We start from the raw sequence: 12,910 nt of genomic DNA on the forward strand, positions 1-12,910 counted from the left end.
TTGGGTTGTTTTAATATGGGCATTTCCGTTATGTCCTCATATTAACTGGGCTTTCCCTTACTGCCTCACTGCGTTACCCAATGTTTGCAGAGCAGTGATTTCGTAAATGAAGAAACTCCCCTGTGTTGACACTGGAAAACTGGGATGCAAGTTCTGGCTTCCAGCGTTGTACAAACCGTTCTTAATGTTCTGGTGATTTCCGAGAAGACGGTCACCTTGACACATTGACACAAAATTTCCTACCCCAACACACACAGACACCAAAAAGCACAGAGTTTGTACACACTAACCGAACACAACTCTGATACTTGTGCCAGATACATTCCTATGTTTTGCCAGAGAGTTTCCCAGTGTGGACAGCCTTCAGCCTATCCTGAGAGGGAAGGAGGAGGGGAGGTACCAAAACATGAACAGATTCAAAAGACAAAAATCTGTCACTACACAGAGTAATGAGTGGATACAGGTTGGCCTGAGGGGCTGACATTTGATTCCTCAGACACTTTTCCCAGAACCACCCACATGAACTGTTACTTTGAGGACTATAATTTTGCTACCGCTGCCTCAAGTCTGGACATATCACTCAGCCATATTCCGGAGCGGCTGTCTAGTCATTGAGGGAAACCCTGACAGAGTGTTTTGTTCTTTGAAAACATCCGGAGATATTCTCAGCTTTTGTGGCAGACGGTGGTCACACCTGCTGCAAGAGCAACATGTCAAAGGAGGTGAAGCCAGAGAGTGTGTCCCTGAATCCTCTCGGCACAGCAGCTGCCCCAGAGTCCGAGCTGTTGTGTATCTATGGGACGGGGGACCTGGGTCGCTCTCTGGGACTGCGTCTGCTCCAGTCTGGCTACAGGGTGGTCTATGGCAGCCGCAGACCACACAGCTGTGGCCCCTTGCCTCAGGGAGCTCAGGTACACCCCTCTCACTGGAGTTCAGATTTTGTGTTTACAGCTTTTGTTTTGATGATTGTTGTTGTAATCAATAGCTGATACTGTTGCATATTCAGCTCTGGGGGAAAGCAAGTGAGCTAGAAGGTCACTGATGAAGTGTGTGTCAGCCAGCTATTCATTACTGAGTGTGTTTTCATATGTAATGGCCCTGAATGACAGTAGTTCTATTTGTTTGCATGTGTTTTCCAGGTGATGAGCCATGCGGCAGCGTCTCAGTCAGCTGGTCTGGTGTTTATTTGCATTCACAGAGAACACTATGAATTCCTCGAGGCTCTCGCACCTCAGCTCAAGGGGAAGGTACCTTGTTGCACGGTCAGATGCTTTTGTCTCACACAGCAGTTGGTTAATTTCTAACTTTTAATCCACTCTGCTAATTCCATTGATCGGAAGGTGCTGGTGGACGTCAGCAACAACCTCAAGAAGAATCTATATCCGGAGGCCAATGCTGAGTACCTGCAGAGGTAAAAGGAAATCCGGCAATAGCGAGGATGGCCAAAAACATTAAGAACTGTTGTGGATCATGTGTTTTGAATCCTCAGCAGCTGCTGGAACAAGGAGCAAATGTTTCTTGTTTGTTTTCCAGGCTGGTCCCCGGAGCTCATGTGGTGAAAGGTTTTAACACTTTGTCTGCCTGGGCTCTGCAGAACGGACCGACAGATGCCAACAGACAGGTACTGAAGGAGCCTGTTTCCAAACAGTTTACACATTCAGCATCAGATCTGTATAAAGTATTATATTATGTTTTCAATGGTGTTTGTAAAATAGCAGGATTATGCCAAAACTATTTGAACATTTCCATGAATTCTAAAAAGTGAAAGTAACAAAATGTTTTGGAGCAACAGATCCAGACAATCGAGCAGATGAGGGAATTTGTTTTCACTTGCTTTAACGTGATGACACAAGGGGTTAGCCTTGACAGAGGTATGCAGCAAGGAGGTTATGTTTTCAATCCTGTTTGTTTGTTTATATTACATTTGATCTTTTTCACTTTTCACTCACACTGAGAGTCAGGCCATTTTTCACAGATTTCAGGGCTCCAAAGTGTTTGCACATTGGGGTGCCGAGCAACAAGTTAAAACTAATTGTCGCCTCCCAAGAGGTAAACATTTATGTCAAAATTATATGATCAACTCATTTGAAGTCTTGATCAAACCCAAATCCGAGCAAAAGAGGCCAAACCTGAGTTGACAGCCTTCTGTCTCTGCTGTGACTGCCATCTCTGATGTTTCCTTGAATCAATTAACTCCACAATCTCTCCCAGATCTGTGCTTCCTTTCACGTGCTTTGCTCTCTCTCTCTCTCTCTCTCTCTCTCTCTGGGTGCTGCAAAGCTGCGGCGTATGCAGGTTTTTCCCTTTCATTTTGATCTGGTTGCGGAATCCCAGTGGACGTTAAAACCACACAGGAGTGCTTTGTGTTGTGGAGGGAATATGTGTACGTATTGGGTTGTCTTGTGGTGTTTGGACCACTATCAGCAAAATCACATATGTTGACTGAGCATTGTTATTCGTTTTTACCTGCTTTACTCTACTTAAATTGGTTTGATCGTTGAGTGTACAAGGAAATAAACATAAATGTATAAATATGAGGTAATGAAGACAATCGTCAACCAACATGTTTTAAAAACTACAGATGTTTTCATGCTGCAGGTTTACCTGTGTGGAAACAGTGCTGAGGCAAAGCAGGCAGTGGCAGAGGCAGCCACCAAATTGGGCTTCTCAGTTCTGGATAGAGGGTCCCTGTCTGCAGCCAGAGAACTGGAGGACTTCCCCCTGCAGCTGTTCCCTGAGTGGAGGCTGCCTCTCCGCGTTGCCGTCGGCCTCACCGCCTTCTTCTTCTTCTACGTGCTCCTCAGAGACGTCGTCTACACGTACGTTTATGAGGGGAAAGACATCTCTTTTCGAATCATGGTGTCCCTGGCCAACAAGGTAAACACTGCTTAGCGCCAGCATGTGTTCCTCGAAAAATCATTTCATATAAATCATGGTGCACATTCATGTCCTCACAATGATTCATTTTGTTCTTAATCTTTATCTTTCAGGTGTTTCCCATTGTGTCACTCATCATGTTGGCTTTGTGCTACCTGCCTGGCGTCATCGCTGCCGTCCTTCAGCTCTACAGAGGAACCAAATACAAGTCAGACATCAGAACAAACTGAATGACATGATATTTAGTGCCTGAACACAGGTGCACAATTTCTGATGTATTTTAAATATTGCTTCATACCAGTTAAAGTATGTTTGTTGTTGTAGGCGTTTCCCTAACTGGCTGGATCGCTGGATGCTGTGCAGAAAACAGCTGGGATTACTGGCACTTGGCTTCGCCTTTCTACATGTGCTCTACACCCTTATCATCCCCATTAGGTACAAGTGGTTAATCCTGAATTTACTTTTAAGATTTGTTATTAATTTCAACAAATAATGTCAGCTTGGAAAATATCTAAACTTTAACCAAACCTTCTGTCAAGTGATGAATTGACGAGATAAAATAGGAAGATATGGACCTTTCACAGATGCTGATATGAAACCTTGCCGTCAAGAAGTGAATTTATGTTTACATGTTACATAAAGATCTGTTTTATTTTCTTAATTCAAATTATATGTATATGTTATTTCAATTTTCTAGTTTTGTTTATAGTTATTCATTGTAAAGTTGATTGTGAAAGTGTAAAATATCAAGCCTCAATTACAGTTTTTGTCATAAGGGTTTGATAATGACATCTTAGGAATAGATGGAAGAAAGAAAGAAAGAAAGAAAGAAAGAAAGAAAGAAAGAAAGAAAGAAAGAGCTAAGATTGAGCATGAATGTTTATTCCAGAAAACACTTGTTCAGCAGTCTTTGATATCTCAGTTGTCACATGACCAGGTTTAATGGTCAATGGTGGACTTGGTGGATACTGCAGTGGCTGCTATGGTGATCCAGGGGGGTAACTAGGTATTCGAGGGTTGGTTTAATATGAGCTAGTCATCACAGAGGTAGAGCTGTCTGGATTTTCCAGATGCTATTTCTCTAAATACCTTTCTAATTTTCATCCTCCAGATATTATGTGAGATTCAGGATTGGTGCAAGTACCATCTCACAGGTAAGGCAGCCACACAGGTCGAAAAGAAGAATGAAAAATGTACTCATATATACTCGTGAAATCATAGTTATCCATTTCCTTCAGTACACACACAAATGGTATTTGTTTACTGTCACTTTAAGATCAAGGAGAACAAAACGAACGAGTTTGACAACACTTCAGCCTGGCGTTCGGACTCCTACTACTCTGTGGGGATCCTGGGATTCGCGGTTTATCTCCTGCTGGGAATAACGTCTCTGCCCTCCGTCAGCAATGCTCTCAGCTGGAGGGAGTTCAGCTTCGTACAGGTAGACACTGTTAAATAATTCATGGATATTTGAATGTGTGAGCTTTAGTTGTCTATACATTCAGTTTTTGGACCCAAATTCTACTTGAGTTGTGTAGGATACTGTGCAGCACATCAGCACTTGGCTCAGTCCCTGCATCTTGTTTGCATGGTGAAACCCTGGTGGTCACAACTGGAGGAATGAGACTGTGGAATTTTCTCACAACAGTTTCCAGTGGTGTGAGCCTTCTGGTCTCCTGAGCAAACTACCCAACAATGTTTCCCTTATAGTGTCTGTGCGTGTGTGTTTACAGGAATCATTGAAGGAGACATATTATGCTTTTACATTTTCTCCTTTAGTGTGTCCACAGATTTCTTCTGTATGACAAAAGTTCTGCAAAGTTAAAAACTCCAAAGTCCTGTGGTGGAGAAGGCTCCTTCCCGCTCAGACAATATTGCTCCTGATGCACCTTAAACGCCTTGTCAGTCGATACTTCTGCAGATGCAAACAACACGATAGAAATCTGCATAATACACATCTACACGTGCTGGAAGTGTCTGAATCACAACAGAGTGGGCTAGCTGGCCAATCAGAGCGGACTATACTTAATCAGAGGGGCGGCCTTAAAGAGACAGGAGCTAAAACTAAGCGTTTTAGACAGAAGCTGAAAGGTGGAGCTGCAGCAATGGAAAGTATGAGGAACGTGGTGCGTTTTCTGAACATTAGAGCATGTCAACTTTTTCAAGTAAGATTATGAGAAATGAAGATAATGAACTTGATTATCTAAATAATTTTTCCTTTAAAAGTTGTGAAGTCGTAACCTTTCCGCTGGTATCCACATAAATCTTGAATGCTCAAGTTTTGTTTATGTTTCCTGCGACATCTTTAGACCCTTGATCACCACACAAGTTAAGAAGCCACACGCGTGTATTCTCTCCAGTTAGATTTGCACTTAAATGCTACAACCACTTCACAAAATGAAACGCAGGAAAGGTTTCAAACCTTTTGTACCCAACAGGGCACTTCAAGTCACGACGAAAAGGAAACTGAATGGCAGACGAGCACATTGCCGCTCATTTTAATGCCAATTCTGTGATATTTCATGAGCCTTCTTCTGATAAAAAGAATACAAACAAGCTCATTGGGAAGTTTTAATATGGACCAGATGATTATCTCACCTCTTCACTGTGGCCTTGAAAAGCTGCAAATGACAACCAGATTGATGATTCAGTTAACAGAGACACATGCTCCTAATATTAAACAGGGTCACTTGGTATCCACTTAAAATGTGTCCTCTGGAGAAACTTCAAAGTGTGTTGTGAAATGTTGTGTGAACTATTGCACCTGTTTATGCTCCAGGCGGCTGAGGTTTCACTTAGAAACTTACAGAAAGAGGCTACTGGACCTTTATAAGATGTGTGGATACCGGCAGAAAAACTGCTCGCTGGGATCTTCACATTACGTGATTTGGCCAACACGGTGCGTCGGCTCAGATGAAGCACTCTGGCATGTTGGGGATATTTTCATCGTTTCCTTGCAAAATTTTCCACTTTGATTGTTTTCACTAAGGCAGACACAAATATTTACCTTTTTTTCTCCCACTTTGACCAATCAGAATGAAATTGGACTCACTACAGGGAACGAGATCATTCATAAATGTAACTGGGTCATGCCAAGCTCATTTTCTCATTCCACAGCCCTCCCCTTTACTCCAGCCCAAATTAGAGCAGCGCTTTAAATGTTAAGTTATTCATCAAATGTAATTTGGGGGGCATATATTATCCTTGGCCACAGTCTTAAGGTTTTGAGTATAGAATAGATCTATCTGCCTGTAAATGTGTGGATGCATGGACATTCACGATGTACTGCAGTATGTTCGCACCAGGTAGATGAGCATGGTCTAACATGTGTGCAAATGTGTAGGTGTTTATAACATGAACCGAAAATTTTCCAGATTTTTTTTACAGAGAATGCAAATGTGAAAGTCAGCTGCTGCGGACATTTCTCAAACTTTTCCTGCCAGCTCTCTGTTAAAATGTCTGGGTGAGCTCATGCGAGAATACAGCAGGAAAGTTTGAAGTGGGCGTAAACGTGGAACTTGAGGAATAGAAATAACTCAGGAAGAACAACCAAGATGTCATCTTGTGAAGACGTGATTTGAGAACTGTGAAGGCCCAAATTACTGTGCGGTCCACACACTTTTAGAAGTTATATTCTGCCTCCTGCAAGTTCTGTACTCAGTTTCCACCCCTAGCTTCAATGTTCTGGACATTTTTCCGTTGTTGCGTCTTCTTCTGCATTCTTCATATGTAAAAGGCAAACTCCGGAGAATATCCAGATGCAATTTTCAAGACATTTTGTGTTGTTTATGATCTGAAAACAGCTTCTAAGGCCATTCTATCGCATTTGAGCTCACTGGGAACTTTACACAATGATTAGATCTGTTTTTTCAGGACTGTAACTCTATGAATCTGTATATGTTAATGCATTATTTTATCTCTCTCTCTTCCAGTCAAAGCTAGGCTACCTCACGGTGTTCCTCTGCACCCTTCACACCTACCTGTATGGGTGGAACAGGTTCCTTAAATCCTACGCCTACAAATGGTACACTCCTCCTGGCTACATGCTCAGCCTGGTGTTGCCGTCTGTGGTGTTGGTGCTCAAGCTGTTGCTCATGCTGCCCTGCGTGGACCGCACCCTCACCCGCATTCGACAGGGCTGGGAGAGGACCGACCCGGAGGATGACAGCAAGAAATCACTGCTCACATAGGACTATCGCAATTACGGACACAAAGACATTGCTCTGCACGGAAAACACAGACACAAAGACACCACAGTGACTTGCCCTGCAAAAGCTCTCTCATCAGGTTACTATAGCTTGCTGTTGTGCATGTGGTAGATCTGACACTATACTCTTTTTTTTTTGCGATCTGTTGTTAACAAAGCCAACAGACAAAACAGTCTCTTTATGCACTCGTGTTGGAATTGTTCCATTTTGTTCACAAATGTGTGACAGGATGGCATTGTGTGGTGTTTCATGATTCATTCATACCTACGTATATAATCACAGACATGTCGAAGCAGCTATGCCCTTCACCTTTGTTATATCATGTCTTTAACATGCCTTGTGTACTCGTCCTTTAAATGAAGCGACTCATTCAACATCAGCAACAGCTTGACCATATCTGAGATTTATATCTGAGTTTCTACAATCTACAGTTAACAGTGCCTTATGTTTATTGGCTTGTTTTTTTTCTGTAAATTGTGATTTGTTTTTCTATATTTGGTTCGCACTACAGTACCTGGAAATGTTCTCCAAAATAAACTTCACTGTCACTGAGCAGCGTTGTCTTGTCTCTCTTGTTTTCCTCCTGCCATGTATAAATATCTCATCCTGTCTGGAAGCTCAGTCAAACTCAGAGAGGTTTTCCCTGCTGAGTCGAGTGTGCTCCGTCTGATCCCTCTCCAGGGTTCATGCCTCTGGCTGATCTGATGCCGTTTTCCAGGAAACATTCACTCTGAGCTACAGGCTTGTCCCAAGTAACTACTGTGTCTCAGCACATCAGAAGAGAAGGCAGCGTGCAGGCTGCTCCATCACAGGAGTCCCCCTGCAGAGAGGACATGTTATTTGGTTGTGACAGTACAGAACGGCCCCTGATGCTGTACTGCAGCAAGTCATTTTTGCTGATCGTGAAGAAAACATAGAATTCAGGTAACTGGTAGTCGTTAGTGACACATTATCACCGAGGACCAACCTATAAACATTACTCAATTTAAAAGGAAAGTCACACAGACACGTATACACACGCTAAGGAAGGAGAAAAAGTCAACACAAGAAGCTACACGTAATAAACCAGATACCAATAAACTATAAGGACTGACGAATAAACAAACTAGGTTTAGTATTAGGTTAGTATGGAGAGATACTGGATATTTACAATAGATAAAAACAAACGTGACAAGTCTTTGAAGTTGTAGCTGTTTGTGTAGGAAGAGGTTCAGGGTCAGAAATGATGTCAAAAGAAGAAGGAGGAGAACAGGTTGGACTTTGAACTGTGCATTCATTTATAAAACAACTTAAAATTTGTTTATTTAAGGAATAAATTGTCATTTTACTTACCAATCATATTGCTGTTCATGATATTTCAATATGAAACCTGATTACTTCCATCAAGAAGTTCATGTTTTTACTCCTGTCTTGTTTTCTCCTGTTTGGTTTGTTTGTTTGTTTATTACAGGATTACACCAAAAGCACTCTGCCGATTTCCATGTCATTTTGTGGAGGGGTGGAGCATGACCCAAGAAAACGATCTGTTCTCACTGTCATTAACATTGTTAGATAGGCAGTTTTTTCATGGATCTTGATAAAAACAAAAATAAGCCACATTCAGGGAATATGTTGTTTTTATTGTATTCAATAAAATAAATGTTTTTAGGATATACGTTTCAATGATTTGACAGAGCTTTAACCGGCGCTCATTTCTTTTTCAAGATTATTTGCCGAATGAAATGATGTACTTAATGTAAAACAACAACAAACAAACAAACCAAATCGTAAAACTAAGTGTGATTCAAAAAGTCTATCAAAAGACTTGTGATTGACAGGTTTTTAGTGAACTTCCTTACAGCTCCTGAGTCTTTTATTTATTTTTATAAATCAAGAATGATGGCTGATACGGAGCAGTGCTAACATGACCAGTAGCTGTTCATATTCCCACAATCAATATTTCACATTTGACCTCTCTTAAAATTCTGCAGGGACTCTCCGTAAAATTGTCAGTGCAATGATTTTCACAGAACAAAGGTGCAATTATGCTCCAAAACTAAGATGTAAAATGATCTTCCCAAAAATATATTTTTGTAATGCCTATGTCTTTTATCTCGACTAATTATTTAATTTTTGCAGCCACTGTATGATTAATTCATTAATAACAGGATTTACATAAGCGTTTGATCTAAGATTTCTCTCTCTCCGCACAGACCATGTGACTAGGACTGAGTAGAGAAAGGACTTCTATGTGAAAGGGTAGCATGCGTTATAATTTCTCTTCAATGCCTGAAGGTCCTTTACAGATCTCCACAGAGACCATCATAAGTCTCTGTCTGGGCCCAAACCTCTGCTGAAAACGACCTGATGACCTTGATCTTCAGGGAGCCATGCTGTTTGGATTGTGAACATTCCTTTTTTTTTCTGTTCTTTATCTACTTCATGTTAAATCTGATATGTCCTGTGTCCGGCGCTGTGTTCTGCGAATCCCAACAGATGCAGCTGTAATTTGATTGAGAAACTTTGATCAAAAAATAAACCCCGTCTGGATCAAACATGTGTGGACACGCTATAATTAGCATTATAGCGTTTAAGTAGCATTTTTGTTTAAGCCATGTTTTCTGCGGCTTCTGTTAAGTAGTTAGGTCAGTCCGATGTCCTTTTTGTTTCTTTAATTTGAGTAGAGAAGTTGAGGTTGTTTGCCTTAGGGTTGTTTTCGTTTACTGTTTTGCTGTTAGCCCACCCTGAAGCAGAAGAGTTAATAAACCTGAACAGTCTGTAAATTGTTTGTTGCTGGTTGTTCTTGGGAGCTGGGACAGGAGGGACTCATGTATCATGGTGTGACTGGGTTTTCTCCTGGGTGGGGTTGTAACACCCAATAAATGTTGGTGTGTATCCAGAAATTTGTATTTCATTTATCTCTTTCTTTCGGATTTTTTATCAAAGTATCTCTGTATCTCTATTCTAATGATATTTTTGGAAAGTCAAAGGCCTGGAAAAAACAATTTTGTTAACACCAGGACATGAAGATATGTTCTGTACTGCACTTAGTGTGTGCTCAGACATTGTTGGTACTGTAGATTATGTTACACAAAAAACACAGTGTAAGTGTAATCCTCAACCACCAATGTTATGCCAATTATTGATTAATAAAGGTGCAGTTAACCATGTAAATGATGAACTGAGAACAATGACTATTTCAACATGAGGAGGATTATGTCGATTCGGCACTGAGAAATGGGGAAGCTGTGAAAGCAGAAGAGTCTTCCCTGTTCACTGCATCATACTAAATCCCGAGACTGGCTTCAAGGTAGGATCTACACGAGCAAAACTGTAAAATTATATTTAAGGGACTTGTAATAGATGTGATATTTTTAGCTTCCCTTTGTCTTTGTCGGTTTGTCGTCTTCATGCCGACTCACGTAACCCACCTCTGTGCTGCACTTTCTTTCTTTGAGTTTTCCTACAGATGTCAGTTTAGCCATTGAGTCCACTTTTTGGTTACCACACCTTTTTGTTCTGCAGTTTTAAGTCCTCCTGCTTTCACTTAACACAACACTTTTGTCTTTATATAAGATGATCCTTCTGCTAGGGTTGGTGATGCTGACAGGATGTGCTGAAAGTATCGAAGGTAAAATAAACACAACAGATTGAATCCAAAAAGTAAAAATCATGAATATAGATTTCTTTCTGCCTTTTATTTTACATTAATTGTCATTACAGGTAAGGAAAGGATCTTGATTTACATACATGATGGTTCAAAATGTGTACAGTATTGACGGGAGAGTTTTAAAGAGGGAGAATGTATTCAAAGTACCGTTTCACTTTTGTTTCAATTGAAATAACCCATTCATTCTGAGTAAATATGTGATTCCTTGACCAAAGTTTGAGAAACTATTGGTGCTTATTCCACTTTCCAACAATAATTGATTCCACTCTTTGCACAAACTGACTCACTTATTACAAAATAGTGCAGAAATTCTTATTTTGATAATGATGTGGTAAGATATGTATTTTACATCTTAAGAAGATATTTCTTCCTCATAGCTTCACATTTTTTATGTCAGTGCTTTACATTTTAGATTTATGTTACAATTTGACCAAAAATGATAAAACAAAACCCCAAGTTAACTAAAAAATGTTCTCTGTCTCTCTCTTCAGATATGTCGGGTCGGATGTTCACTTTCCCAGAGCAAACCAACACTGCTCGTGTGAAGCTGAACATAGCAGAACAGGTTTTAAGTGAAGTTACTCTCTGTCACAGGTAGAACAGAACATACACAATGCATATAGTATAACAACCCACTGTTGAACTCACCTGATTGTGAAAAGTATAATGAATGATAATGTCGTTTTGAAATGCCCACAGATCCTTTACTGACCTCAAAAGAGACCACGCCCTCTTCTCTCTGGCCACATCCTCCAACAACAATGACTTCCTGATTTTTTGGGATGAAACAAATAAGGAGATAGAGCCTCACATCAGGGACACAAAGGTAGAATATGGAGCGTTCGACTACAAGCCGAACATGTGGCACTCCATTTGTACCACGTGGGACTCTAAGTCTGGACTGGTGCAGATGTGGTTTGATGGAATACCCTCGATTAAGAAGTCCATCAGCTCTAGGTCCAGCATCCAAGGAACCATGATGATTATTTTAGGACAGGTACATCTTTATTGATGAGAATCATAATTCGTGGTCCTTCAGAAAATTACTCGTGTGATATCGTGTGGTGTATTTTGTGTGTCTCTGCTTTAAGTTTTTGTATTTCTGACCTCAGGAGCAGGATTCCCACGGTGGGGGATTTGACAGTAAACAGTCTTTCGTTGGCATGATGTCGGACGTCCACATGTGGGACTACATCCTTTCCTCCTGCGAGATCCAGAACTATGTGGATGAACGCCAATTCACTCCAGGGAATGTGATCAACTGGAATGCACTGGACTTCCAGATTGTAAACAATGTGCTGATTGAGCAAAAATCTATGTCATGTCACTGAAGTTTTAAAACAAGACCATTAATATGTTAGAAAGACAAACATTTACATAATATTACACTTGCTTTGCTTTCATGTTGGATGTAAATGCGTTTGGAAAAAGTCGAATTGTAGAATTTACAGGCAGTAAATTAAGATTAAATCTGAATTCATTCATTTTTAGATTAAATCCAAATTGACTGTGTTGTTAAGCACACAAACATTAAAGCCACAGGCAGTCAAACTACATTTTTTTTATTTTTTTTTATTCCAACTTCTATCTGTTAACATGAAGGATGCAGGGTTTTTGACCAGTGGGAATTGAAACACTCAGGCATCACTTTTTGGAAGCTGTCATGTCGTCCAACTTTTTAAACAGGCTATGGTTTTTCCCAAATCTGATTTTCTGTATCTTTCAGTCTCTATGCACAGATTCAGACTACAATTAAAAGGTGGTAATGTTGCTCCATTCTTGTTGAGGAGTTAGGTCAGTCCCATGTCTTTTTGTTTCTTTAATTTGAGTAGGGAAGTTAAGGTCGTTCGCCTTAGGGTTGTTTTCGTTTATTGTTTTGCTGTTAGCCCACCCTGAAGCAGAAGAGTTAATAAACCTGAACAGTCTGTACATTGTTTGTTGCTGGTTCTTCTTGGGAGCTGGGAAAGGGGGGACTCATGTATCATGGTGTGACTGGGTTTTCTCCTGGGCGGGGTTGTAACACCCATTAAATGTTGGTGTGTATCCAGAAATGTGTATTTCATTTTTCTCTCTCTTCCGTATTTTTTTATTATCATAGTATCTCTGTATCTCTATTCTAATGATATTTTGGGAAAGTCAAAGGCCCGGAAAAAAAAAAATGTTTAACACCAGGACA

The 12,910-nt window shown here is 40.6% G+C and overlaps 2 protein-coding genes across 3 annotated transcripts; both read left to right on the plus strand.

The window, feature by feature from the left end:
- The first annotated feature begins 338 nt into the window (after positions 1–338).
- Positions 339–7,638, plus strand: steap4 (STEAP family member 4). Its single transcript, XM_053432400.1, has 10 exons — positions 339–911; positions 1,140–1,247; positions 1,341–1,411; positions 1,534–1,621; positions 2,599–2,877; positions 2,991–3,085; positions 3,202–3,312; positions 3,989–4,031; positions 4,154–4,318; positions 6,810–7,638. Exons 1-10 carry the CDS (start codon positions 711–713, stop codon positions 7,065–7,067), a joined length of 1,419 nt encoding a protein of 472 aa, XP_053288375.1. The 5' UTR covers positions 339–710; the 3' UTR covers positions 7,068–7,638.
- A 2,630-nt stretch (positions 7,639–10,268) lies between these two features.
- Positions 10,269–12,663, plus strand: LOC128449148 (female protein). Of its 2 annotated transcripts, none has more exons than XM_053432196.1 (5): positions 10,269–10,374; positions 10,641–10,695; positions 11,226–11,328; positions 11,434–11,731; positions 11,847–12,663. In XM_053432196.1, the coding sequence occupies exons 2-5, from the start codon at positions 10,641–10,643 to the stop codon at positions 12,063–12,065; spliced, it is 675 nt and encodes a 224-aa protein (XP_053288171.1). In that variant the 5' UTR covers positions 10,269–10,374; the 3' UTR covers positions 12,066–12,663. The 2 variants fall into 2 exon arrangements, with proteins under 2 accessions (XP_053288171.1, XP_053288172.1); XM_053432197.1 differs by having other exon boundaries at positions 10,310–10,397.
- Positions 12,664–12,910: the final 247 nt, after the last annotated feature.

Source organism: Pleuronectes platessa, chromosome 10, assembly GCF_947347685.1.
Source record: "Pleuronectes platessa chromosome 10, fPlePla1.1, whole genome shotgun sequence".
In the NCBI taxonomy this organism is placed as follows: Eukaryota; Metazoa; Chordata; class Actinopteri; order Pleuronectiformes; family Pleuronectidae; genus Pleuronectes; species Pleuronectes platessa.

Bases quoted from the DNA above. Each gene is read 5' to 3' on its own strand.
- steap4 (XM_053432400.1), top strand. From the start codon at position 711: ATGTCAAAGGAGGTGAAGCCAGAGAGTGTGTCCCTGAATCCTCTCGGC. The intron at 3,086-3,201 runs GTCAGACATCAG...TTGTTGTTGTAG, and splicing joins TACAGAGGAACCAAATACAA to GCGTTTCCCTAACTGGCTGG. The intron at 3,313-3,988 runs GTACAAGTGGTT...TTCATCCTCCAG, and splicing joins ACCCTTATCATCCCCATTAG to ATATTATGTGAGATTCAGGA.
- LOC128449148 (XM_053432196.1), top strand. From the start codon at position 10,641: ATGATCCTTCTGCTAGGGTTGGTGATGCTGACAGGATGTGCTGAAAGT. The intron at 10,696-11,225 runs GTAAAATAAACA...CTCTCTCTTCAG, and splicing joins ATGTGCTGAAAGTATCGAAG to ATATGTCGGGTCGGATGTTC. The intron at 11,329-11,433 runs GTAGAACAGAAC...AAATGCCCACAG, and splicing joins GAAGTTACTCTCTGTCACAG to ATCCTTTACTGACCTCAAAA.